Raw genomic sequence first — 27,203 nt, 5'->3', positions numbered from 1 at the left:
TTAGGATTAAAATATACACACTACTATATATAAAATAAATAACCAACAAGGACCTACTGTACAACACAGGGAACTATACTCAATATCTTGTAGTAACCTATAATGGAAAAGAATCTAAAAAAGAAAAAAAAAATATAGATCACTTTGCTGTACACCTGAAACTAACACAACATGGTAAATCAACTGTATTTCAATAAAAAAATTTTTAAATAAAAATTGAAAAAAATTCTAAATTTTCTGTTTAGTGTATTTTACCACAATTAAAAAAAATAAAATGGTTAGAAAATAATGAAGAGACTCTCAGGAAACTATGGGATAATATTAAGTTATTAACATTCATAATATTCATATCATCAAAGTCCCAGAATATAGAAGAAGAAATACTTTTCAGACATACCAAAGCTGAAAGAATTCATCACTAGCAAACCCAGAGTAAAAGAAATGTTAAAAGAAGTCCTCCAGGCAGAAGGAAATTGATACCTGATGATACCTGATGAAAATATGAGATCATAAATAATAAATATATAATACTTTTCTTTTTATTTAAATGTCTTTAAAAGATAAGTGACTAGCTTATACAAAAGTAATGACACTATATTGTGGGGTTTATGATACGTACAAATAAAATGAATGACAACAATAGCATAAGGGTTGAGAGGGAAGAATGGAGGTAAACTGTTGTAAGGTTTTTATATTATACATGAAGTGGTATATCTATCAGTTTAAGGTAGACCACTATGAGTTAAAGATGTATACCATAAACCCTAAAGTCAGAAAACAAAGAGATGCACAGCAATGATAACCAGAACAATAATAATGAGAAGTGGCAAAAGACTCATATCCAGAATATATAAAGAACTACAAATAAATAAGAAAAAGGTAGTACTAAGAAGCAAAAGACTTGAAATCCAAATGGACCATTATAAAAATGTGCTCAAACTCAACATTAATTAAGGAAAAGCTAGCGAAAATCATAAAGAGATGCCACTACAAACCAACTAGAATGGCTAAATTTAAAAATTAAAACTGACAGTAAGTGTCAGCAAAGATGTGGAGCACAGGGAGCTAGTTATACTGCTGTGGAGTGCAAAATGATACAAATAATGAAAAAGATAGTTGGTACCATCTACAAAGTTGAAGATACATATACTACGACCTAATAGTGTCACTCCTAGACACATAACTTAGAGAAGAGGGCACATGTACACCAAAAAACATGTAAAAGCATGTTTGTAGCAGCAGAAGTTGGAAACTGGTAACAACTCAAACTTCCATCAACAGTAGATGGACAAGTGAACTATGCTGTATCACACAGAAGACTATGCAGCAATGAAAATGAGTGAAGTATAGGTTTTCATAGCAGTACACATTAATCTCACAAAAGATGCTGAGCAAAAGAATATATGTGTGATGAATCCATTTAAGTAAGGTTAAAAAACAAGTAAAACATATTTGGGCAATAAAATGATAAAGAAAAGCAAGGAAAAGATAAAGCCAGGATTTGGGGGTTAGGGAGGGCTTCTGGAAAGCTAGTGCCATTCTATATACCTTGATCTGGAGGGTTGAAACATAGGTGTTTGCTTTAAAATTTACATTTATAATACATTGATATATACTTTCGGTATATTAAAACTAGACAAAAATTGAAAGAAAATCAATATATGGTTGAGAAAAAAAATCTAACTTCGTTTATTTGGTTGCCTACTTTCCCCAACATTACTTATTAAACCATCTATATGTGATTACAACTTAATATATTCCATTCTTACTTGCACTTGAGATTTGGTAACTGTTGTTATCAACAATAGTTTTTGGCAAGGATGAATGGACTTTTGCGAGGGGTGGGTAAAGGGGAGGGATAGTAAAAGTGTAAATAAAAAAGCAGGAGTGGGAGATAGTCATCCTCATGGGATTTGTTTTTAAATAGGAAAATTCTAGAGACAGAACCGAAAAGAGAGAGGAAGTCTGTGAGAGGTTTGCCAAGTCAGAGAGCAAAGTGTCACCTGATAAAAGGACTTATGAATGAGCTCAGAGCAAAACTATTTGGAGGAAATCTAAAGAGGACATGCCTGAAGGATGGAGGTTGGTTATACTGGGTGCCTGGCTCAAGGGTACAGCCTCCATCTACACCACGTAGACGGTAACATAAAGTTTGCTGAATGTTCTCAAATATTTGATATATTGCTATTTTAAAATGTTTATTGCTCATTTTTCTTACTTTAAACATAGTATTTATTTTTTAACATCTTTATTGGAGTATAATTGCCCTACAGTGGTGTGTTAGTTTCTGCTTTATAACAAAGTGAATCAGCTATACATATACATATGTCCCCATATCTCTTCCCTCTTGCGTCTCCCTCCGTCCCACCCTCCCCATCCCACCCCTCCAGGTGGTCACAAAGCACGGCGCTGATCTCCCTGTGCTATGCGGCTGCGAGTGGCATGGACATATATACACTACCAAACGTAAAATAGATAGCTAGTGGTAAACATAGCATTTATTGATGGAAGAAAATCACAGAAAAATACGTAGTGCCACATCTTGTCCAACCTTGACAGCGGGATTCATTCCCTTTTTAGCGCACAATTTAGGACTGGTCGGAGCAGCCCCAGGGCCGGCATGAAGGGCTGCGGTTGATTTGGAAGTGGGGCACGGACCAGCCTTCCCTCCACAGTGCAAAGCCAGCAACTCTCCTGTCTAGGCGGGATTCTCCCTAGGCTGCAGGGCGGGACTGAGAGGTGCGAGGGCTGCTTTAGATGCCAGGCCCTTTCCCGGGAGCCCCGCCCAGGCCCCGCCCAGGCCCGGCCGCAGCCCCGCCCCGGCCCCGCCCGCGCCTTGCCCCGCGCCCACACTCAGAGCCCGAGCCGCGGTCGCCCATCTGACCCGAGCCACAGCGGCCGGAGATGCAGCGGGGTGCCGCGCTGTGCCTGCGCCTGTGGCTCTGCCTCGGACTGCTCGACAGCGAGCGTGGTGAGCCCTCCGCCTGCCCCAGTGTACAGCTGGCCACGAGGGGGGACATTTTCCCTGGGCAAATGGTGGGACCTCACCGATGGGAGACGGGCGGGGGACAGGGCCCGCGGGACCCTCCGGCACGAGACAGGGTCGGGAGCCAGGGATTCAGACACCGGAAGGAGCACGGCGAGTCGGGCCGGGCTTGCCGGGATGAGGAAAGGGCGGGGACGGGGCGCGGGGCTGCACCGCAGCTTAGAGGTGGTGCTCAGTCCCCGACTGCGCTCCACAGTCTGTGGCTCAGCTCCCTTGGACCTGGGCCCCTTCGCGCTGCACCCTCAGCCTGGATCCTTCGCTTGCTTACACGCTTTCCCGCGAAGTCCAGGCACCGTACTGTTCTGTCCTCGAACCCGAGAGCACTGGGGATTGTACCCCCGCGCAGAGGCTGCAATCCCCGCCGAGTCGTAGACCTGGGTGCGCACTTCCCGACACCTCTAGTCTGCGCTCGAGATTGGTCCTCCAGAGGGAACTCTGGTTGGTGTCTACCTTCCCCAGGCCAAGGACTGCGGGGGCAGGGGCTCGGGATCGTGGGAGATAGGCGCTGTGTGGCGGATTGGGCGCAGGTGCCTGTTGGAACTTGAGGAGAATCTTGAGTCGGCAACTCGTAAGTGATCAGCATGGCAGAAGAGGCAGAAGGCCGGCCCTCGCCGTGTTTGAGGGGTAGGACCCCGGAAGGCCAATCTAAGGATCTTGGATCATAAGGCAGGGGCCGACAAGGACGGGTCTTAAACACAGGAGAGGCAAGGTCTGGTTTGTGATGGGAACACGACTGGAGGTTGCTGCTGAGGGATTGGAGGGAAGAGAGTGTGGGGGATGACGGAGGGAGCAGAGGGGTATGGTTGTTCGGAGATGTCAGGATAAAGCAGCAGGAATAAGGGGAGGATGAGCTGGAAGCCCATGCAAGATCTGGTGACCGTGGAAATCAGAGGGTGGAGGAGGGGTAATGGGTCCCCAGTGGTTGAGGGAGGAGTTCTGGGAGGTCTGAAGGGAAAGATGGGGACCTCGCTATTTTTAAACACCATGGGCATTGAATAGTGGCTTTACATGCTTCATTTCTTTTAATCCTCACAAGGGAGTGTTAGACCCGTTTTACAGATGGGAACACTTAGACGAAGGACACTTATAACTTCCCCCAAAGTCCCCGGGAAGCCAGTAGTAAGGGAAATTGTCAACCCAGGTCTTTGGATAACAGAGCTCTGTTCTCTGTGCCTATATGGGCTGAAGAGCTGAGGATAGTGGAGGTGAGGAAGGCGTGGGTGAACCTAGGGGGAGGAGGAGGGAGGAAGACATCTATCTGGCCTCCAAGTCAGGGCAGGTCTGAGCAGAGGGGCTGCCACTTGGCCCTTCCTTGCTTCCCTGCACCCTGCCCAGGACCAGGCTCTCACAGGTGCTCAGCATGTGTTAAGTGACTGAATGAGTGTGGGGAAAGAGTTGAATGGCGCCATGGCTGGGCTTTGGGGCAGAGGAGTGGGAGATCCCACCTTGAGGTGACATCCAGCAAGCACTGGGTGTAGTGTCCAAGGCTCAGGAGAGAGGCTGGGCTGGAGAGCTGGAGAGGAAGCAGACCAAAGGGTCTAGGATGGGAACCTCTCCCCCAAGGAGGGGACCAGAGAGGGAGAGGCTTCCAGGGAGACGGGAAACATTCGGCATGCAGGGTTTGAGGAAAACCAGGAGAGGCTTGTGTCCTGGTGCTCCTGAGTGGAGCAGAGTGGAAGGTGGAGGAGGGAGCGGGGATGAGGTCAGTCTTGCAGTGAGTGCAGGTGATTCTTACCAAAGTTGGGCAATGAAGGGGAAGAGAGAGAATGAAGCTAAGTGGCCCTTGGAAGGGGGGTGGACTAGGTCATGGCTCGTGGGGAGATGTCCCATGGAAAACAGACCATTGCCGCTGTCCCTGAGCCTTGCATTTGCACCACCCATTTCTGGGCTGAGGAGGGCCCTAAGAGCTGCCAGCCTGATGGGGGATACTGGAGCAGAAGCATAAACACTCCAGTGCAGCCAAGTGTCAGTGCAGCCAGAGTAGGAGGCCAAGTGCTGGCAGGTGAGCAGCCTGGCCGTGAAGCTGACTTCAAAGGTGTGATGTTGGTCCCAGAACGAGACTCTTGTCCTAACTCTACCCCTAAATTCCTTGCTATATCACCTGGGCTCCTCTCTTCCTTTCCTTGTGCGTCAGTTTCCCCATGCATAGGAGTGCAAGAAGCTGGCAAGCACTGAGGGGCTGTGCTTGGGGTTGGGCTTTTTGCCCCAGTAGTGTCCCTGTAGAGAAGGTAGGTGGCAGAGGTCACCTCCAACAGACTTTGTCTCTTGGAGCTTAGTCTAGAGTGAGGCTATTTGTGCCTCTGAACAGTGGGCAGTCAGCTCAGGGACATGGTGGGGAAGGAGGCAACTGCTGGGAAGCTTGGTTGGCCCAGCCTGAGGCTGCTGGCTCCTGCCATGGGCTGAGGCACACATGACCATCCCAGCTCTTCGCTGTCCCTGCTCCTCAGCCCTGAGCCAGACCCAGGTGTGGGGGTGGGGGTTGTGGATGCAAGTCAGTGCAGGCAGAATGTGGGGGCTGGGCCCATCTTACTTGGTGCCTGTGGATCAGTGGCTCAGTGCTCTGGGGACTCAAGTGTAGGTGCTGCTCACATCCCCAGCATGCCTGAGGCACCAGGTCAGTGTGGCTGAAGGCCCTCTGCCTCCCCAGAGCCCAGTGCCCACATGGCCAGGCACCAGACTGGGCATGAGGTATAACAAGGGGACTGTCTGGCCAGCTCCTTGCTGTGCCATCCCCACCCTGACCCCCAGGCAGTGGCACCCCAACCTGGGGAAGGGGACTGCAGTTTTGTGCAAGTTGAAAGGTATAGTGTCTGCTCTAGGCAGTCTAGGGAGGATTGGACCAAGCACATCCTGCAGGGGTTTCCTGAGCGCCAGACTAGCAGGAACACAAACATGGTATCGTAGCCCAGGGGCGAAAGTGCTCAGTGACCCAGTGGGGCCCAGCTGGTGGCTGTGGGCTGCTTCTAGCTTGGGGCTTCCTGGAGGGGTCTGCAGACTCCAGGGAAAGGGATTCCAGGTAGGGCAAAGACCCCCTCAAAGGCCCAGAGGCAGAAGAGTCAGATGGTGATCAGATGAAGCTAAGACTCCTAGGGGCGGAGAGATGAGATGGAGGAGACAGGCAAGTGGAGGTGGCAGGAGCCAGCAGCACACCTGGAAAGGGGAGGTCTGAGCAGGGAGTCACCTGGTCAGATTCCCCTGAAGGCATCACCGGAGGGGTAAAACCAGATGCAAGCCCACAGCAAGGAGGCTGTGGGTGAACCCAGGAGATACGCCAGGGAAGGAGGTAGCAGGGGATGGTGGAGAGAAAGGGACAAGTGCCAGTCTCTGGCTTAAGCAACAAAACAGGTCATGAAATTGTTTACCAGACGGGGACCCTGAGAAGAAGAGGAAATGTGGGGAAAGATGAGACACTCCACTAGGGAGGCAGGGCCTCAAGTCGAAGGCAGGGAGGAGGAAAGTTGGGAGCACTTGAGTGTGATGAGGCAGAGGGGAGTCGGGGAACCCAGGGAAATTAAGTGGTGTCTCAGCCATTAGGGGAAGTTCTTCTCTATGTCTAGCTTACACCCCTCCTGCTGCCGCTTGGGTGTCCCCCCACCGCCCCGCCATTGTAGATTTCTCTCCACTAGGGCCTAGCCTGTGCCCCACAGCCCTGAGATACCCCTCAGAGAGGGGGGATGCGTAGGGAGAGGGGTCCGGAGAGCCTCTCACACTCCTTGCACCGACCTCTGAGCAAGACACAGCCGACGTGTCCAGCTGGAGCCAGGGATTCCTGAGTTTCGATCCTTTTCAGACACTGGCTTCCTCTGGGATCTCGGTTTTCCGGTCACGCCGAAGGGAGAAGCCTGGGAGCAGGAAGATGCGGGCTTTGGCGCTGGCTGCCGCTGAGGCTGGGTGTGGCTGACAGCAGGCACGCTGCTGCCTGGCTCTGGTGCCCCAGGCCACCCCCATCCCCGAGGCCTGGCTGGGGTGTGGGTGGCCCAGTGAGCAGGCACAGGTTTCAGGGTGGCAAGTGGGGGAGCCCCGCCACGTGGCCAGCGAGGTCAGCATGGGTTCATGGGAAAGGACTTGTCAGCCACAGGAGAGGACATCCTGCCTGCATTTCCCTCTTCCTGCAGCAGGAGCCCATGGCCCAGATTTAGCAGCGCTGGGGGGCCACCTCTGAGCCAGCTGGGCTGTCTGATAACACCACCCGTCCCGCTGCCACAGAGCAGAGCCCTGATCCCAGAAAGGCCAGGGCGACTGCCTGGCACAGTTGGCTGCACCCACAGCTGTGCTGCACTGGGAGCTCCACATCTATCAGGGTGCCCTTCCTCCCCATCTCACCCCCAGGGGGTACTCAGGCAGCCCACGGTCCCACTCAGCCTCTCCAACACTCCCTGCTTCCCAAAATTGCCTCTAGGCTGCTTCAGCAGGACCACTCTAAAACAAAGATCTGAGCCTTCCTCGGGCCACCCGCCCCCGCCGGCCCCTCTTGGGCTGATAGTACAGGCCCTCCTGCTAGGGTCCCAAGGGCAGCCGTATGTAGCCTGACATCCACCTAGCCTGCACCCATCACATACCCCAGCCTCAGCACATGACCTTTCTCCTGCTCCAGATACATGCAGAAGGCTACTGAGAATTCCAGGCAGAAGGTGATGCCGCTCCAAGTGGGAGGGGTCTACTAGGGCGGGAGGGGGGCTTCATTCCCACTCCCTGTGTGCCCCAGGAGCACAGAATCTAGGCTTTCAGGTAGGTTCAGGGGAAGCTCTTATCCTTATCCAACCTAAAGCACCATCCTCAAAGCTATCCTGAATTCTACCAAATGGAGTTTCGTTTGTATGAAGCAGCACTTATGTGCACACATACACGCACACACACTTGGAGTGTCTACCAGTGAAATGGTTAATCAAATTTCTTCACACTAGCGTGTGTGAAGATTTTAACCTTGTGACATAGGCTATTGTGCCCATTTTAAAGATTAGAAAATTAAGGCCAGAGGAATGAAATGGCTCATTAGATGCTAGAGCAGCTTTGAGGGAAGTGACAAGTGTCTGGTGCCTGGTGCCAGATGGCATAGGGGCTGAGGGGCAAGAAGGGGCAGGCATGGCAGGTGTTGTCCACATTCTCCAGGGAAAGCACTAGAGAGGTGGGCATGTGGGGTCCTAAATTTCTGACCACCTCGTGGACATTTTCACCTTGATGTCCTGTACAGCTTTCAAAAGCAGCATGCCACTAGACACATTGCTTTCCCCCAGGCCTACCCCTGGCAGATGTGCCTACTTCAGGGCAGGACATCTGCACCTCCATCCCTCGCCTCCACACCTGCCCACACACTGTGTGCTGTTGCTTTGTTCCCTGGATCCTCAAAGCCAGTCAAGAACAATCCAGGGTCAAGTCCATGCTGGGGATGCCACCCTGGAAAGGCTCTCATCCTTGCACTGAGGAACTGTCAAGTGCAGTGAGTCAAGCCGCTGCATGAAGCTGTGGAAACATGCAGAGAAGCCCCCAGGAGGGGACCTAAAATTGCGACCCTGGGGCTAGAGCAGGCACCAGGCAGGTGACGAGAGTGACTGGTGAGTCCCTTGAGAAGATCAGATTCCATCCCTAAGTAGCGGAGAGGCAGGAAATTGTTTTAGGCAGAAGAGTGATTTGTGTTCTAGAAGACTCCTTTGACCACCGGGAAAGGCCTGGACCAGTGGGGAGACACTGGTGTGGTGAGCCAGAGGAGGGATTTTGAGGCTGGCCAGGCAGTGGGGTGGCAAAGAAGGGGACTGGAAAAGGCAGCCCCAGAATGTCTAGGGGTGGCACTCGGGCTGGAAGGCATCTACTGCTAAGCGTCTGAGCTCTGCGAGTGCAAAGCACTTTGCCAAGTGGCAGGGAGAGGAGAGGGGCAGGCCTGGTGCTTCCAGCCACGCTGCTGTTGGTGCTGGTTCTGAGGAAGTATAGAGTAAATAGCAGCTTCCCATAATCCTGTCCCCCAAAGATAACCTCTGACTAGCAAGTTAACCTCTGTGCCTTCGTTTTCTCATCCGCAAAATGGTAAGAATAGTACGCAGGGGGGCAATAGAGGGGTGTGGTATGCACAAGTGCATAGGCTGTGCTGGCATACAGAAAATGTTTGCTCTTGTTGTCTGTTGTTGTAACAGGGTATATTGAGGTAAGCAGAATTTGGGGGTCAAAGTATATGAGCATTTTTTTTTATTACTGTGAGTGCCTGTTTGTCCACATCCTTGCCAACACTGGGAATCCTCTATAGTTTTAACACTTGCTCATCTGGGTCGGGGATACTTCTGTGCCCTTTGGCACAGTGGGTGGTGTGGTATGAGGGCTGGGGGCGCCTGGCAGGAGACATCTGGGAAGCAGAGTCCTCTGGGGCTGGAGCTCAGGAGAGCTGCCAGGGAGGGTGGGGGGCTCAGAGGTAGGCTTGAAGCCCTGGGGTTGTGCCACCTCCAGGAGGAAGGAGCGCACCTTGAGCAGCTCCAGTTAAATGAGCCACCAAGAGCCTAAGGCTGGGCCTGTAACCCGGGGCCTTTCTCTGGGGCCTCATTCCTCCACACCATGCTCCATCTGTTCCACCTACCTGACAGTCCAAGGTCACCTGCACTCTGGTCTTTGCACATGTCCCTCTGCCCTCTGTGCCCTCCTCCTGGGCCAGCAAGCTCCTGTTCAGTCTACAAAGCCTATTTCAACTCACAGGAGCACTCCCTCCCACTGGCAAGGCTTTCTCTGACCGTCCCCCACCTTGGCACTTTGACCAAAGCACAGAGTCACAGTGAGATGCAACTGCTGTGACATACAAAACAGTGGACAGACAGTGACAGTGAAGGTCTCAGTGTGCCTGAGCCAGCAACAGTTTATCCTTACAATGGTTCTTAGTGTGGTATTATGGTGGTCTGTTGTTCCCAATAATCTTGGGGACAATTCTCATTTCATAAGTTTGGAGCAGGGGAAGTGACTTGCCTGAGGTCATAGTCAGAATGACATTGTAGGGTGTGCAGCTGGGCTCACGGGGCTTCGGGCACTCTCTCTCAGTACAGCCCCTCCCATCTCAGCCCTGCAGGGTGGGAGGTAGGAGGACTGATGGACTATTGACCTCACCCTTGACCTCTGGAGGCACAGAGGCTGCCATCCAGGTGGTGGTGGGGGGACTCCAAGACAGAACACCCCTGAGCCTTCTTCCAAGGTCTATGCACAAGCCTGGCCCCAAGAATGAAGGGAGAGGGCCTTAGAGCCGGCTCTCCAACTCGGCCCACCCCTGGGACTGATGCATGGAGACCCCAACCTGGCCTCACCTGCCCCCAGTGCTTTCCCCTCAGCTTGCCTTCAATCTGCAGCCATGGGCCTGGCCCTGGCTGCCTCTGTCCTCCAGGGCACAGATGCTAAGGAGAGTGTGGACCAGACTAGCAGGACTGCAGTACAGCACCTGTCACCCACCAGGTGACCATGACATTTCCTTGAAATAAGGAATTGCAAATGCAAAAACCACTACTGCTACACTCTGCCAGAGTATGTAGGGGCACCCCTGAGCTTACACACCATCCTGACATCATCCCTGGGTTGGTTGTGCTGAACCTGAGGACAGAGCCATGGGCCAATGACATCCTGGCCCCCAGGAGCCACACAAAGGTACAAACCTTCCCCATGTGGTGGGTGAGGGCCTGGTGTGCTCAGCAGGTGGATACTGGGTGTGGCTGGTGTCTTGACTGTGTGGCAGAAGAATTGGGAGGTGAAGCTGGTTAGAAGGGGGGGCCTGTTGGGCAGGGCATCACCCTGGAGGCCAGGCCAAGGGCATTCACAGCTCCAGAGGGCCACAAGGAGCCAGTGAAGGTGTCCGCTGGGCTGAGCAACAAATTGGAGGCCAGGAAGGAGACTGCTAGGGAGCAGAGAGGTAGGGAGACTGGCACTCGGGGTGGCAGTGGGAGAGAAGGAGATGGAGAGATGTGAGGGCTGAGTCCCAGGCAGGGATGGGCCTGGACTTGGTCAGACTTGGGCTCCTGCACAGCTGCTGGTTATCACTGATGTGGAGCCTGGAGCCTCAGTTTCCTCATTGCTGACTGGACTCGTGATCCCTCCCTCCCTCCCAGGCTACGTGAGGATCAAATGAGGCAGTGACTGCTGGGCTGTGGTTCAGTGCCTAACCCACAGGACTTCCCACCCCTCCTGCCTGCCCCTCACCCAGGATCCTGGTGTGCTGCTTCCACAGCCAGCGCCTGTGGCTGACCCCAGGGTCCCACTGCCCAAGGCTGCTGACAGCACAGAGAAGAGGAGGTATGCTCTCTGGCCTCCCTGACCTCGGCCTGGCGCCTGCCCGGATTGCTCTGCTCAGGCTAGGGGGCCAGGGCTGCTGGCCAGGGGAAGGAAGAAGCCAGTTCCTGGGTCAGGAACAGGAAGGCAGGGGGAGTGCGGCAGAAGCCAGGATGACAGTGCTTCCTGCTTCGGGAAGGGAAGGACAGCGGGGACAGACAACAGCCAGGCAGGAAGGATGCGCCTTCTTTGGGGTTTCAGGTGGGGGCTGGGCAGCACGGAGCCTCTGGGCATGGCAAACTAGGCCTGAATCTGCCCCAGCTGCTGAGCAGCCTGTACAGATGGTCACCAGGGAGCCTGGCCTTTAAAACCAGAAACATCTTTTCCAAAGGAACAACAAGGTTTGACAAAGCTCCAACCCAAAGAAAGACCTCAGAGGTTTGTTAGGCCAACCAGTCAGCCATTCATCCCTCCTTCCATCCACCCATTCTTCCATCCATCCATCCATTCATCCATCTATCCATCTGCCTGTCCATCCATCTATCTGTCCATCTGTCCTTCCATCTAGCCATTCTTTCTTTTTTCCACCTTTCCATCCTTCCATCCATCCATCCGTCTGTCCATTCAGCTAACCATCTTTCCTTCCATATTTCCACCCATCCATCCATCCACTCAACCTTCCATTCACCCACTCATCCATCCATCCATCCATTCGTCCATCTGTCCATTCGTTTATTCATTCAACAAGGATCTATGGAGCCTTGACTCTCTGTCAGTGCTAGGCATGGAGTGGGGTAGAAAAGAGGACTGTTTGGGTCCCCACAGCCTGGAGGCCATGGTGGCTGGAGGACAAGAATAGGACGTGAGAGTGGACCAAGAGGGTGTGGGGGGGGGCGGGGGCCAGGCCACGGTCAGAAGTTTGGATTTTCTTTAAAGTGTAGTGGAAAGTCACTGACGAAATTTAAGCAGGAGCATGATTTGTCTCCTTTGCGTTAACTATCTCTGTCAACTGTGTGAAGGATTGGAGGAGGGCAAGAGTGGGCCAGGGGCTACTGTGGGGGTGAGTGCAGTTGGTTAGGCTCCAGCAGGAGAGTGGGGGCTGGCTCTGGGATGCTTTGGTGGTGGGTGAATGGGCCAGGGTGGGAGAGGTGGGTATCCACAGGAGCTCCCATCTGGGGAGATGGGAGCTATCAAGGAGATAGCTTTGGCAGGGGTGGAGAGGATGTGAGTCTGCAGTTCAGCAACAGAAATGTGGAACTCAAGGTGTCTGTGGGATGGCCAAGTGAAGTGGCAGCTGGATACTTAAGGCTGGAGTTGAGCAAAGGGGTCTGGGCTAGAGGTAGAGATTTCGCAAGTATATGGACGCTTAGGAGAGAGACTGGTACAGAAGAGAAAGTGAGGAGCTGCAGCACTTGGTGTTGGACAGAGGGGACGGAGGACGAGGGGAGAGTGAGCTCACAGAAGCTAGCAGAAGAGGGAACAGCTCTGCTCTCTGCCCTGGAGGGCCTCCCACAGCAGCATGGAAGTCACAGGATACCTTGACCAGTGGCTCCATGAAGCAGGGGAGGGGGCTGCACCCTGTGGGAAGATGAGCAAATGTGAGAGCAAGGAGTCAGCGAGCAGAGTTTTTGCTAGGAATGGGAATAGAAAAGAGGAAGGGAATATAGGATCAAGGAATTGAGGAGTTTTTGTTTGTTTATAAGATGCGGGATGATTCCATAGAGAAAAATTGGTAATCAGGAAAGAAAGAAATTATCTACAGTGGTCAGATCTGGGGGGTTGGGATCCCTAGCTCAATGGAGGGCTTTGCCTTGGGAGCAGGAATGTCAGAGAGTTTCCAGGGCCTAGGGCAAGGGTGTGGGATTTAGATGTGGGAAGATGAGGTGTCTCCATCTGATGGCTCTACTTCATTAGTGCTGAGAGTGAGAGAGAAGGGAACACCCTGAACTGCAGCCCGGGGGTCATTTAGGGTCTGCCAAAAGGAAAAGAAAGGGGAGGCAGCAGCATGGGGCTCTGGCTTTGTGCTGCAAGCCGAGCCACTGAGGGACATGGGTGCTGCAGGGTTGCGGTGGAGAGCAGGGGCAAGGGAGCATTCAGAATGATGGGCCATGGGACATGCAGTGCCAAAAGAGAGGTGAGGCCAGGAGGAGGTAGCAATGCAGAGGGGTCCTTGGCCTCAGAGTTTTGATGAGGTTGAAGAACTTAGCAGTGGTGGGACAGTGGCACCTGGCAGGAGGCAGAGGAGGCAAGGAGAGAAGTGCAAGAAGATAGGCACTCAGTGATGGCACAGCTTCTGGTGGGGACCAAGTCCAGGGTATGCCCAGGAAGTGAGGGGCTGAAGGGAGGAGGGAGGACAATGGAGATGAGGACTGCAAAGGCCAGGGTGCTGGTGACTCACCCGTGTGGATGTCGAAGTTATGAGGAATGGCCTGAGTTGGGGTGGAGGGGCCTGAAGAGCTCGGAGCAGAGAATGAGGGGAAGTGACCAGGACAGCAGCTGATGACAGCTTTAGTGGGGAGTGGCTGGTGCTGCTGGAAAAGGGGAAGTGACTGCAAGGAGTTCTCTGATGTGTGCAATGGGAGCAATAATCACCCCAGGGGCAGTGGTGTCCTCAGAAAGCCAGGTTTCAGTTAAGGCAGGAAGGATGGAGGAGGACAGTGATGTCTGCAGTGAAGACTACTGATCACACAGGGTCCAGTGGAAGTGACTGAAGAAAGAGAAGCACTGGGGAAATTCAGGGCACGTGGCAACAAAGGAAAGGCTCTCTCAGATGGGTGAAATGGTTGGCAAACACTATGGATCTTCCCGTTTAGCACACTGATGGAGATGCTTCCTTTGGTGGTATGGTGGCCTCTAGGGAGGAAACTCCTATAGGCTCCATCCCCCATCCATCCACTCAACCCACCCACCCTCCCACATATCCATCCATTTATTCATCTGATCATCCATCTTCCATCCGACCATCCTTCTATCCATACCCTCAATCTTTGGTGTGCACCTCTTTTGTATTAAGGTTAGAAAGATGAATAACATACAGCCTCTGTTCGGATGTGACCAGAAAACCACAGTTCAGTCCAATAAGTGTTCTAACACCATGAGCCTAGGAGGCCAACACTGCCTGAGTAACAGTGACTGCCCCATAGAGAAGGGACTCATGAACTAGACCCTGAAGAGGGAGCTCCACAGGAGGGAAGGAAGTACAAATGTCCAGGGCAAAAAAAATTAGCAGACAGAGACTTCAAGATATGAAAAACCTGGCACTTTGGGACAATGGTGAGAGGTCTGTTCCTCTCAGGTGTGTCAGGAGTTGAAGCTGGAGAGAAGGGGAGTAGGCAGAAGGGAGAGGGCTGGGGTCCCCCACTTTATCTTAGAAGCAAAGAGGAGTTGCACAAGGAAGCTGGGCTGACAAATGCCATAGCTCTGTTGCCAGGGTGCCAGGTGTGTGCCCTGGAGGAGCACCCCAGAGAAGGGGACCCTTGCTTGGCCTCCCCAGGGGCCCCAGGGCAATGCTGCAGGCCTCACCATGCAGGCATACATAACCCAGGGCAGGTGGGTCCTGGCCGCTGCACCTCTCCTCTGGTGCCCACATGCCAGCCTCAGGCCTGACTCCTGACTGGTCCACAGGGACAGCCAGTTCTTTCATCCCCTCACAAGTCCAAACCCAAGTCCATCATTCCCCTCTCCCCCCACTTATGTAGCTCAGAGGCCAGTTTGCCTGGCATGGCTTTATTCACTTTCCACTGCCTGGAAAATCCTACTTCTCTTTCAAAGCCCATCTTAGTGGTGTCCGCCTCGGATTCCTTCCTGGCCCCTCAACACCAGAGCAGAGCCTACCCACTGTGGGGCTCCTACACCCCAGCAGCCCTGGGGGTACATGGTGGGGAGATGTGATGCGGGGGCTGGTACCACCCTGGGGAGGAGTGGACCTGGTGGCAGAGCCCAGGGCTACTTTCCCATCTCGGGGCCCCAGGGTGGGGCGACTGTCCTGAGTGCCAGGAGTGGGTGCACTGGATTCGAGTTAAGGAGAGACTTCAGTGTTCACAGCATCCGGCTAGATGAAGGGCTGCCTTCTTAGGGCTGTGGTGTAGTCCAGCTGGAGGGTCTCAGTTTCCCTGGCTGTACTAGATACTAGTGGGATTAGATGCTGGATGAGGGCCTTCTGCCTCTGACCTACGGTGGTGGGGTACCTAGAAAAGTTTGGCCAGCAGGAGGCACAGAGGGAGAGGCCAGCCAGGCCCTGGCAGCCAACTTGTCCAGGTGATGCTGAAATGAGACCTTGGGGTGCAGAGTGTGCCGTCAGGGTGGTGTACAACCAAGTATGGTGGGGATTCCCCCAGCCTCTGCCTCCCACAATTAGCTGCCAGGGCAAGACCCCAAGCCTCAGGGAGCTGGGCTGGAAAGGGCAGAGGAGCTGAACCTGTAGGACTGGGGGCTGGGGCAGGATAGTGCGCTGTGCCCCCCAGGAGGACAGGGACTTGGGGGAGGGACAGGACGCAGCCCTGGGCCTCCGGCCACACAGTCCTCTCTTCCTGTTGTCTCAGGATGGTCCTGGCAGGATGCATCTGCTAGAGTTCCAGGTCCAGACCTCCCCTGGGGCCTGCTCCCACCCTCCCCCAGGATCACACACACACACACAAATTCACATGCGTGCACACGCAGACATGTCAATGACACACACACAAAGTCACACACAACACTCACATATCAGTCCTATAAACACAGATCTATGCACACACAGAGACAACACACACGCGTGCATGTGCACACACACATGCAAACACTACACACACTATCCTGCTGGGAGGAGGATGGGGAGTAAGGAGCTGCGTGGGCAGCAGGGCCAAGGTCCTGGAGGGCCACAGGACGGTGTTTAACCAGGCGAGGCAGTTACCTGTTTGGGGATTAGCCCTTTTGGAGGAATGGGGGGCTGAGGCAGGGAGAGCAGGGAGAGGAGAGCTGGGGCAGCCAGAGGGCGCCTTGGGGGTGAAGAGAAACTGATGGAACCAAGGACATGTGAGCTGGACTCCATGGGACATGGGAGAGGGCGAGGTCACAGGCAGAATTCCAGGGAGAAACCGAGGCCTGAGTTCTGTGCATGTTTGGCAGTCTGCACTGTGCAGGTCTCCCTCACAAACAGTAGCTGTGCATCTGCGGGGAGGAGCCTTCAGGCAGAAATGTGGGGGTCACAATGCCGAGGAGATGTGCTCCAGGCCTCACCCAATGTAGGATGAGGCCTGTGGTCTCCCCTATTGACTTCATGTTGACAGCTCTGCTCATGCGGGGCTAGAGGTTCAGTCCAGGGCTCAATCAGGGCTCACTTGGGGCTGGGCCCAGTCTGCAGCCAGGGGGCAACCTGAGGTGGAGGTTACCAGTTGTCTTGGGGCCTTATAGGTACTGCTCAGGGCTGAGAGCCTAGGCAGCCCCTGCCCGGGGAGGGGCCCATCAGCACCGGATGGATGTCACCATGTGAACTCATGACCCAGTCCCCTGCTAACCCTATCTCCCACCCCAGGCCTGGCGAGTGGCTACTCCATGACCCCCCCAACCCTGAACATCACGGAGGAGACACACGTCATCGACTCCAGTGACAGCCTGTCCATCTCCTGCAGGTATTCAGCCCTCAGCCAGGAGGGCAGGGGACTGGGTCCCTCCTACCTGGCAGGCCAAGGAGACTACAGAAGGCCAAGCAGATGGTGGCGGAGCACCCAGAAGGCAGCCTCTCCCCAGGGCAGAGGCCTCGAGGCTTAGGGTTGCTTCCAAGTGGCTTGAGTTGTAGGTGCCTGGAGGCATAGACCATCCCCTGCTCTGCAGACACAGGCACCCTGCACCCACCCCCATTTCACCCATACCCACCCCTCTTAATTTCATATGGACCACAGATCAGTCACCCTGCATCCACCCTTGGGTCACCCACACTGACCCCAGGCCACCCCATGCCCATGCCCAGGTCATCCTGCATGGACCCCAGGTTGCCTGCACCCACCCTCAGCCACCCTTCACTGGCCCCAGGCCCACCCACACAGACCCCAGACCTGTTATCTTCCCTGCAGCCCCAGCTATAATCTGAGGCTCAGGCTTCTCTGCAGGACAGCCTGCCACATGCAGGCCCAGGAGCCAGGCAGAGGCCCCAAGGGTCTCAGGGAGCACCCTGCCCCAGGTTCATGATATGTGCCCAAACGCTGGTCTGCCCTGACCTCTGGGTGAGATAAGCTATGGGCCAGGCTTGGCTCCTAAGGAGGTTCCACAGGGACTGTCCCCCAGGGCTGCAGCCTGGGCCCCTCTTGATGTCCTGCATCCTCTGCCAGGGGGCAGCACCCCCTGGAGTGGGCCTGGCCAGGGGCTCAGGATGCACCAGTCACAGGGGAGAAGGACGGCGAGGACATGGGGATCGTGCGAGACTGTGAGGGCACAGATGCCCGGCCCTACTGCAAGGTTCTGCTGCTGCAGCAGGCCCACGCCAATGACACGGGCAGCTACCGCTGCTACTACAAGTATATCAAGGCTCGCATTGAGGGCACCACTGCAGCCAGCACCTACGTATTTGTGAGAGGTGAGAGGGGTCCAGCACTCACCCATGCGGCCACTCAGGAGCCACAGGCAGGGTCCTGGGTCCTGGAGGGGTGGCTGGCACCTGCACCCCCACCCCCAGCCTTTGAACCCCATGGGGCTGCCCTGCAGCCTCAGACCTGGGCAGAGACCCCCTGAGCCCCGCCTTCCCCTCCCACAACATGCCCCCTCTCCTCAGACTTGGAGCAGCCATTCATCAACAAGCCGGACACACTGCTGGTCAACAGGAAGGACTCCATGTGGGTGCCCTGCCTGGTGTCCATCCCCGGCCTCAACGTCACGCTGCGCTCGGTACAACCCCACACCAACACCCACCCTGGATCTGGCCCTCCAGTCCTGTCCCTGGGAAAACTGCTGCTTCTCTGGCCAAGAGGAAGGGGGCAGCTGGGCGCTGACAGCCACCATGTCTCTACAGCAAAGCTCAGCACTGTGGCCTGATGGGCAGGAAGTGGTGTGGGACGACCGCCGGGGCATGCGTGTGCCCACTCCCCTGCTGCGCGATGCCCTGTACCTGCAGTGTGAGACCACTTGGGGTGGCCAGGCCTTCCTATCCAACCCCTTCCTCGTGCATATCACAGGTAGGGGCTGCCTAGGGCTGTAGGGCCCTCACCCAGCAACCACTCCCCATGTCTTGGGAGGAGAACTGCAGGAAGAGGACAGGGACCCCCCATTTCACAGTAATGAAGCTGTAGGTGCCATGGTTTGGCTGGTCTCAGTGGGTGCCCTGTACTCTGTGCACGTTGTCCTATGAGGGACATGGGGGTCACTGTGTGTGTGTCACCAGGAAATGAGCTCTATGACATCCAGCTGTTCCCCAAGAAATCACTGGAGCTGCTGGTTGGGGAAAAGCTGGTCCTGAACTGCACTGTGTGGGCTGAGTTCAATTCGGGTGTCACCTTCGACTGGGACTATCCAGGGAAGCAGGTGAGGTCAGCAGCCCTGCCAGGGGCTGTGACTGAATCATCCCCAGGAATCCCCATTACTACCCACACTCACCCTGGTCAGGCACACACTTACCTCTGTGTAGAAGAGGTGCAGGCTCAGTCCTGCCCCAGGAGCCCCTGTCTGATACAGAAGTTTTCCTATCCTGAGGAAAACTCTGGGTCTGGGTCCAAGGCTTCTGGAGCTATTGCTGGCTGGGCTGGGGTGTGTGCCTATGGGGGTTAGTTCTCTCAGAGCCAGCCTGCTCTGACCCTATGCTTCCCCTGGTCCTGGGCAGGCAGAGCGGGGTAAGTGGGTGCCGGAGCGGCGATCCCAGCAGACTCACACAGAGCTCTCCAGCATCCTCACCATCCACAACGTCAGCCAGCACGACTTGGGCCCATATGTGTGTCTGGCCAACAATGGCATCCAGCAATTCCAGGAGAGCACTGAGGTCATTGTGCATGGTACGGCCTGTCAGGTCATTGTGCCCAGCATGGCCTGGGCTAGGTCAGTTGTCAAGCCTGGGGAACAAGGGTTCTTGTGCAGTGTGGGCCCAGGGTCATAGGTCATGGTGCACCTGAGCAGTGTGGCGTCCAGCCAGAGGGAAGGGAGGGCCGTGAGTGGACGGACTGCCCTGTTCCCACACCACAGAAAGCAGGGCATCTGGCCACTGGGGGTGGCTGTGAATCCCTGGGTGGTGGTGGGTCAGCGATGCTGGACCCAGCTTTACCCTGATGCCTCCCGTCTGGCAGAAAAGCCCTTCATCAGCGTCGAGTGGCTCAAGGGTCCCATCCTGGAGGCCACGGCAGGAGACGAGCTGGTGAAACTGCCCGTGAAGCTGGCAGCATACCCCCCGCCGGAGTTCCAATGGTACCTCCCTCGCTCCTGCCCCTCACTACCCACCAGGTCCAATGCAGAAAAGAACCACAGGGAGGGAAGGGCAGCATTCTCCCCACCACGGCCTACTCCTTGAGACTTGGATGGGGAACTGTCCCCACTATCAGAGCCTGCACCCTGGGCAGGGAACCCTTATGAAGATTCTAAGGAATATGCACATAATGCGATATTTTGGCTAGAGGAAAGGTTGGCCTGAATTGCCGCTAAACTGTGAAAGAGTGTAAATACCGGTCTCCTGTTATGTGTGGGTGTGTGTGGGCACAACATAGGGCTTTATCTAACTGTTTCCTGCACCCACTCAGCCTCTCTGAGGACCCCCGCTGGAGGGTGTCATAGAGGGATGACTTCAGGTTTCCTAGGCCCCTCTCCAAACAGGTTGCCACACCCAGGATCCTTCTAACCAGAATTTTGGAGATGTCACAGGGGTTTCACAAATTATTATGGTGCTGGGCCCTGGGCTGATGTGTGTGGCAGTGGGCTAGAACTTCCGGAAGGCCTTCAGGCTCCAGATCCCCAGTTCTGGTGTGTGACCTGAGAGTATGGTCTCCCTTGCAGGGTATGCCAAGTGTCAGTGAGGGGTCCCTCACTGGTGGCTTCACCCTCACCGGGCACTCCCAGAGAGCTCCCAGAGAGCTCAGGAAGGCATAGCACCCCACCATGCACCCTTCGGCCATCTGAGCAGTCCACTTGGCCTGACCCTGGGAGGTCACACTCTAGCCTGACCCTTATCGTACACATGAGGAAAACAGGCCAGGAAAGGGGAATGGCATTCCTGCCCAAGCCCTGAGCCTCCTGGGAGGAGTCTGCTCCATTCTTTCACAGTTGGCCAGAGGAGCCTTGCCTTCCCAGCCAGGAGCACCTCCCACCAGGCAGGATGACATTTGCTGAAAGCCTGGAGCTGGGCAAGCAGAAGCCCAGACATTCTCAGCCAGCATCCCACTTCATTGGCCATAGGCTGGAAACAGGCTTCTCCTGGGAGAGCCCCCAGATGCCCTGGGCCTGCGCCTTCTGTGACCCTACCTCTGAGGCCACAGGCTTTGGGGTCCATCAGGGGCATCTGGTACAGGACCGGGACCCTTGAGACAGGGTCCAGAAGGGCGCTGATGCAGTCTGGAGCCTCCCTCACAGGTGCGGTCTCTTGGAGACGCCTAGGGCCCAGTACCCTGCCCTTCAAGGCCAGTAGTACTGACCCTGTCTAGGAGGGTGGCCAGCTCTGTTGCATCAGAGATCTGGCCCAGGCCTGATCCTCTGGCAGCTGACTGCCTCTCACCATTCCCACCACATCTGGCCTTTCTTTTCTCACTTGGCCAATACCTTCCTCCAAGAAGTGCTCAGCTGGGCCCACTGTTCACAGAGACACCTGCCCCAGGGCACTAACGGTGACCATAGCTCTGCAGGGGCCAACTCTTCCAGGTAATCGTGTGATGATTATGAGTAAGTGAATGGATGGATATCTAGTGGACAGACAGACAGGCTGGTCCTGGTTCCCAAAGCAGCCTCTGTGTGGCCGGCATCGGGCTGACCCTAAAGGCCATATCTTGGGTAGGCCTGACGACACCTGCAAGAAGGTTCATTTGGTTTCCCTGGTTTTCAGATGAGGACACAGGGGCTTGGGTCAGTGAAGCAGTTCACCTAGGATCACAAATGGGGCAGGTGGCAACCAGGATTCTGCACCAGAGACCAGCAGACCTCACAGCCTTGGTCCTGCTCTGCCCTGTTGTGTGACTCTTGGCAAGTCACGTCTCTTCTGACTGGGCTGTGGTGTTGCAGCTGAGGGTCAGACCCCCGCATCCCCCTCACTGTTACTCTCTGCCCCGAGGGCTGTGCTTCTCCTAGTGATTCTCTGGCTTAGTAAACCAGGGTAAGGCACCTGCCTAAGGGAGGGCAGCTTCCAGGCAGAGTCCAGAGCTTGGGTTGCAGGAGCACTGCCTACAGTACTGGGGAGGAGTCTCCTTTGGGATGTGAGTTTATTTATTCATTCACATGTGCGTCGAGCACCTACTTGTGCTGGGCGCTGCTTTACGTGTAGGGGATATGGCAGTGAGGGGACAGTCCCTGTACAGCTCAGTAGGGGAGACGGACAGTTAACAGACATACATGTGAACACTAACATGCAGATGGGCAGGCACAGGCCCGAGGGCCAGCTCCCGGTTCACACAGCTTCTCTGACGAGTGGGTGATATGAATATAGGAGAGAGGGAGACTTGCAGGTGTCTAGCATCCAAGCAAGGCAGGACAGTGAGTTGCATAGCCCTGGGGAGGGGGCAGGGCAACAAGAAGTCCCCATATCTGGAGAGCTCCAAAAAGGGCAGAGCCAGGGTCAGGGCTCCTGGACCCGCATGTGGTAAGGAGCTGTGCCCCTTGGGGACTGCACCTCCACCCCTTCACAGCACACACTAGTGAAGCCTATGAGAGACAGACAAGGCCCCCTGGGGACTGCAGTTGTCCCTGAGCCTATAGGTGTTGTGAGACCCGGTAGGTTGAGCCTGGAGACCATCCCCATAGCCTTTAGGCCATCTGTTCCCCAGTCCAGAGTCAGTTGCCGCAGCCCACACCCCTACTACTCTTCCCAGCAGCCTGGTCTGGTGCAGGAGGGGCCTCTTGCTCCTGGCCACTCCTGCCTCCTGACAGTATATCTCAGTTGTAGGGGCTGGGGTGCTTCATGGAAGGAGTGCCAGGACAGGGCCAGGGTGGGGTCCGCAAAGCCCCCTGAACTCCCTTCCTGGTCCAGGTACAAGGACAGAAAGGCAGTGTCGGGGCGCCATAGTCCACACGTTCTGGTGCTCAAGGAGGTGACGGAAGCCAGTGCGGGCATCTACACCCTCGCCCTGTGGAACTCCGCGGCCGGCCTGAGGCGCAACATCAGCCTGGAGCTGGTGGTAAATGGTATGTGTGGGCAGGACAGGAGAGGAGATGGTGGATAGGCGGGTGTGGTGGGGGAGGCTGACTGATTGGCTGTCTGCCTGTGTCCCCAGTGCCTCCCCACATCCACGAGAAGGAAGCCTCCTCCCCCAGCATCTACTCCCGCCATAGTCGCCAGGCCCTCACCTGTACTGCCTATGGAGTGCCCCCTCCTCTCAGCATCCAGTGGCACTGGCGGCCGTGGACGCCCTGCAAGACCTTCACCCAGCGCAGCCTGTGAGTGTGGCTCCACCCTGTCTCCCCTTACTTCCCAGCCCAATCTCCAACCTCAGTCATAACCCCCACTTACTGTCCACAGCCCTCCTCAGACCCCTGCTCTAAACCCGAACCCTATCGCGATTCAGGGATTGTAGCCAATCCCTGACCTCACCTCGCCTGAGCAAGGCTCACTTATATCAGTCAGGCCGGGCTGGACACTGGGGATGGTCCAGCCCACCCACCTCCCTTGAAAGCAAAGCCCTCCTGACACACAATTGCATATCTGGAGAGGACCTCTGGGCACCAGGGAGGACACCTCTCACAAAACAGGCAGACCTAGGCTAGTTTTGTGAGACTTGTACCAAGCCCCAAGGCACACTAAGTATGTCCAATGCTCATCAGCTCATCTGTGCAGCGCTCACCATGACCCCTTAGAGAGGAGAAAAGTAAGGTCAGAGAAGGGATGTACCTTTCCTAAGGTCATGGCAAAATAAGCAGCAGATCTTGCCCCACTGCTGGGCCACACTGCCCTACCTGACTGGGCGCCAACAGGACAGTCTGGGAGAACAGAGAAAACTTGGACAAACAAGGACCTGGAATGGAGGGGCCAAGGTGGTCAGTGGTCTGGAAGGCACTAGAGAACCAGTGAATGGTGTTGAGCAGGGGAGTAACTAGTCACATTTGCCTTTTAGCAAGAGATCCTAATGGGCAGGGTGCAGGGTCACAGGCTGGGAGCTGGGAACCCAAGGGAGACAGGGTGGCTTATACCGGCAAAGGGGCTGTGGCCCTGGCATGATCAGTTAGGAAGGTTCAGTCAGGGTGGCCAGTCCACAACATTCAAGGCTCATAAGAGATTCTTCTAGACCACGAGGTTGCAGGTCCCTGGCACCTCCAAATGTGCTTCCCTCTTAAGCTCTACCGTTATGCTCTGCATGATTACAGAACCCTGGGGCCAACTCTGCTCCATTAGGGACAGACAAGAGCCTCCCTTGGGCCACCCCTTCCCCCCAGACCCCCATCCCAGCAGGAGACCAAAGGTGCTGGGATGCACAGCCAGCCCAGGGAGGGGCTGCAGCTCTAGAAGGGGTAGGGAGGGAGAGGGCTTCCTGTAACAGGATTGGTGACTTTGCTGCCCTAGGAGATCTGGGTGGACTTTGCAGGAAGGGACACATGCAGGTAGAAGCAGGAGGCACAGCAGACTAGAGGATAACCGCAGAGCCACGGGCTTGTGGTGCTCTGCAGGCGCAGGTCCTGGCTTACTGGGGAAGGCTGTGTCTGGCAGCTCATGCAGGATGGGTCGCTAGGCCCTGAACAGTGTCCCAGAAACAAAGCCTCCCCACCTCACTTCAGCCCAAGGGCCAGCCTTACCCACCATGATGTGAGATGAATCTGAGTAGGAGAAAAGCTTGACCCCACCCCCAGTGTGGGCCCTCTCTGCCTGTATCCCTGACCTGCCCTTGCCCCTTCTTGTCTTTCGCAGCCAGCGGCGGCAGCAGCGAGACCAAATGCCACAGTGCCAGGACTGGAGGGAGGTGACCATGCAGGATGCTGTGAACCCCATTGAGAGCTTGGACACCTGGACTGAGTTTGTGGAGGGCAAAAATAAGGTATGGGCCAACCAGGCCACTGAGTGGCTGGGGGAGAAGAAGTAAGGAGGTGGGGTGGGGCCCTCTCCTGGCCTTCTAGGTTTCCACTGGGCTTGCAGAACTCTTGCGATAGTAGCTGAGAGTCAGTAACCTTTCTGCAGTGTCTCTGGGCATCAGTTTCCCTGCCTGCATGTAGACTGTGGGGGCCAAACCTCCAACTGCTTCCCAGACAGGGAAGCTGAGATTCAAGGCCATGGGCCCAAGCCACCCAGGGCTAGGAGGGTTGGGGCTGGGGGCCGGCTCCATCCTTACCAAAGGCTGCTGAGCTGCTGGCTCAGGCTGGGGGCAATGCCTAGAAAAGGCCAGGCAGGGGAAGGACTGAACAAAGGCACCCACTTCCTACAGTCACTTCCTGTTTTCCTACACACCTCCAGAGCCTCTTCCTGTTCCAGGCTGGCCAGGAAGTGCCCGGCTTGGGGCTGGGGGGTGGGGTCTTTGGATGGTAGGCAGGGCCTATGGCCCTCTCTCCTCCTCTGCTTCCAAGCTTCCTACTCCCCCAGGCCAGAGTCCTTCTGGAGCCCTGGAACCCAGCCCCTCCCCTTGCCACTACCCAGGGCACTTGTGGGCACATCACAAAAGCCCTGGGGCGTTCATGGGCACATCACAAGGATCTCACACAGTGACCAGCTTCTCCCCTTGGACCACAGGCTGACCCTTGATGTGACCAGAGCATGAATCCTAACTCTGGCTTGGACCATCCCAGTGCTACCAGGCCCCTGTCCCCTCCTCGATATGGCCACAGCCTGAGCCCATCCACAGCCAGAGGTCTCTCTGGTCCTGCCTAACGCTGCCCTCTGACCTCAGCCACAGTTGAGGCCAACTGTCCATAGTGCTGTTCGTTGGGTTTTCTGGGGAGCCACCTCTTGCTGCTGCCCAAGGGTCTCACCACCTTTTCCCTGCCTCACCATTCCTGGTACTGTCTCTGAGCTTTGGTCATCTCCAGCTCAGAGCCTCAGTTTTCCCCATTACTCTGGTGGGCACAGCAACCTCCATGCAGAAAAGGAGGTTGGGGTAGGGGAACTCATGCAGGAAAGGGATCCTTATGCCTGACACATGTCCTGTCCAGACGGTGAGCAAGCTGGTGATCCAGGACGCCAATGTGTCTGCCATGTACAAGTGCGTGGTCTTCAACAAAGTGGGCCAGGATGAGCGGCTCATCTACTTCTACGTGACCAGTGAGTGACTTGGGCAGGCCTGGATGGAGGTCAGGAGCCAGGTGGGCACAGGAGGAGAACAGGCCTGGGAGAAGATGATATGCCTAGATTGGGGCCCATTGAGTTCTGGTGACCTTGAGGCACCCAGGAGAGATATCCAGTGTCCACTGGGCCCCTGGGTCTGGGCAGGAGGGATAGAGTTGGAGGTCATAGGCATATGGACTGGGGTGGTAATCCACTGGGATGGATTGGCACCGTCTGCCCCCAGACCTGGAGTGCCTCCCCTACGGGTGCCCTCTTGTTCCCCACAGCTCCGCCTAACTCCACTTCCCTCCCACCCTCTTCCTAATCCCTGGATCCTGCACAGCAGCTGGTTCCTATGTGCATTTTGCCCTGGGGGGAAGGTCCATAGTTTCCTCAGATTTTCAAACTTGTTAGTGACCTCAGAAAAGCTAAAAAGATCATGGAAGGACAGTCACTGGGCCCAGAGGTGTAGACGAGGGCATGTGGAAGAAAGATGGATCCAAAGAGAACACTTTGGAGGGGAGAGGAGCCCGTAGGAGCTTGACAATGAATGGCCAGAGGGACAAAAGGAAATTGGGAGGCATTGCCAAAAGCTAATGAAACCAGATTGTTTCAAGGAGAGGACAGTGGTGGGGAGTGTGGTCAGCAGTGAGGGAGAATGGGGACTTAGGCCCCTGCTGAGCCTGGTAGCAAGGAACTCAATGATGATCTGGGATCCTGGGAGAGGTAGGGGCAGCAGCCAGTTGGGGCTTGTCTAGGAAAAAGCTAGAAGGAGGCAAGGCCGGAGGAGACCCTGGTGGAAATGACTTCAGAGAGCTGGTCTCTTGTAAGTGAGAGGGAAAAGAGGGCTCCAGAGTGGTGTCCCTGCCCCAGATACATGTGATGTACACCCTTAGTTGAGAGCTGAGTGAGTCCAAAGGCCAATGAAAAAGGGAGAGAGAGCCCCTGGGCAGGGGGGTAAGTGAGCCAACACTGTGACACAGCTTCATAGTAGTTCCTCCTCCTTCCCCAGCCATCCCCGATGGCTTCAGCATAGAATCGGAGCCATCAGAAGATCCTCTAGAGGGACAGGCTGTGCGCCTGAGCTGCCGGGCTGACAATTACACTTATCAGCATTTGCGCTGGTACCGCCTCAACCTGTCCACGTTGCATGACGCTCACGGGAACCCACTGCTGCTCGACTGCAAGAACGTGCACCTATTCGCCACGCCGCTGGCCGCCAGTCTGGAGGAGGCGGCGCCCGGGGTGCGCCACGCCACGCTCAGCCTGACCATCCCCAGCGTGGCACCAGAACATGAAGGCGACTACGTGTGCGAGGTGCAGGACCGGCGCAGCCACGACAAGCACTGCCACAAGAAGTACCTGTCAGTGCAGGGTGAGGCAGGCAGGGCCTGAGGGCAGGGCAGGGCGGCGCTTCCCAAGGAGCCTTCACCCCCAGCCCAGCATGCGCCTGGGGGGTCCATTCCCGAGCCCAAGCCTGCAAGAGCGTCACCCTCCCCAGCCCTTCTGTGGAGGTGCGCAGCCCGGCCCACCCCCGAACTCAAATCCTGACCCTTCAGCTTCGAGAGTTCCCAGCCCTGGAGGGCCCTTTCCTGGAGGGCC

The 27,203-nt window shown here is 55.4% G+C and overlaps 1 protein-coding gene across 2 annotated transcripts in view; it reads left to right on the top strand.

Annotated features, from left to right (window-relative positions):
* The first annotated feature begins 2,889 nt into the window (after nucleotides 1–2,889).
* Nucleotides 2,890–27,203, top strand: part of FLT4 (fms related receptor tyrosine kinase 4) — a 36,868-nt gene continuing 12,554 nt past the window's right edge. The window contains exons 1-13 of one of the 2 annotated variants that reach the window (XM_060006757.1): nucleotides 2,890–2,971; nucleotides 16,782–16,878; nucleotides 17,575–17,819; nucleotides 18,015–18,127; nucleotides 18,252–18,414; nucleotides 18,621–18,760; nucleotides 19,056–19,224; nucleotides 19,513–19,630; nucleotides 22,389–22,543; nucleotides 22,633–22,795; nucleotides 24,258–24,384; nucleotides 25,490–25,598; nucleotides 26,614–26,976. In XM_060006757.1, coding sequence (XP_059862740.1) covers nucleotides 2,905–2,971; nucleotides 16,782–16,878; nucleotides 17,575–17,819; nucleotides 18,015–18,127; nucleotides 18,252–18,414; nucleotides 18,621–18,760; nucleotides 19,056–19,224; nucleotides 19,513–19,630; nucleotides 22,389–22,543; nucleotides 22,633–22,795; nucleotides 24,258–24,384; nucleotides 25,490–25,598; nucleotides 26,614–26,976 — 2,029 coding nt within the window. In that variant the 5' untranslated portion in view covers nucleotides 2,890–2,904. Of the gene's footprint in view, nucleotides 2,972–16,781; nucleotides 16,879–17,574; nucleotides 17,820–18,014; nucleotides 18,128–18,251; nucleotides 18,415–18,620; nucleotides 18,761–19,055; nucleotides 19,225–19,512; nucleotides 19,631–22,065; nucleotides 22,544–22,632; nucleotides 22,796–24,257; nucleotides 24,385–25,489; nucleotides 25,599–26,613; nucleotides 26,977–27,203 lie in introns of those variants that run through there. The other variant, XM_060006756.1, reaches the window with a different exon arrangement.

The sequence above is a fragment of the Delphinus delphis genome, chromosome 3, assembly GCF_949987515.2.
Source record: "Delphinus delphis chromosome 3, mDelDel1.2, whole genome shotgun sequence".
NCBI lineage: Eukaryota > Metazoa > Chordata > Mammalia > Artiodactyla > Delphinidae > Delphinus > Delphinus delphis.
Note: the sequence above shows the minus strand (reverse complement) of the source record. Positions and strands in the feature narration are given on the sequence as shown.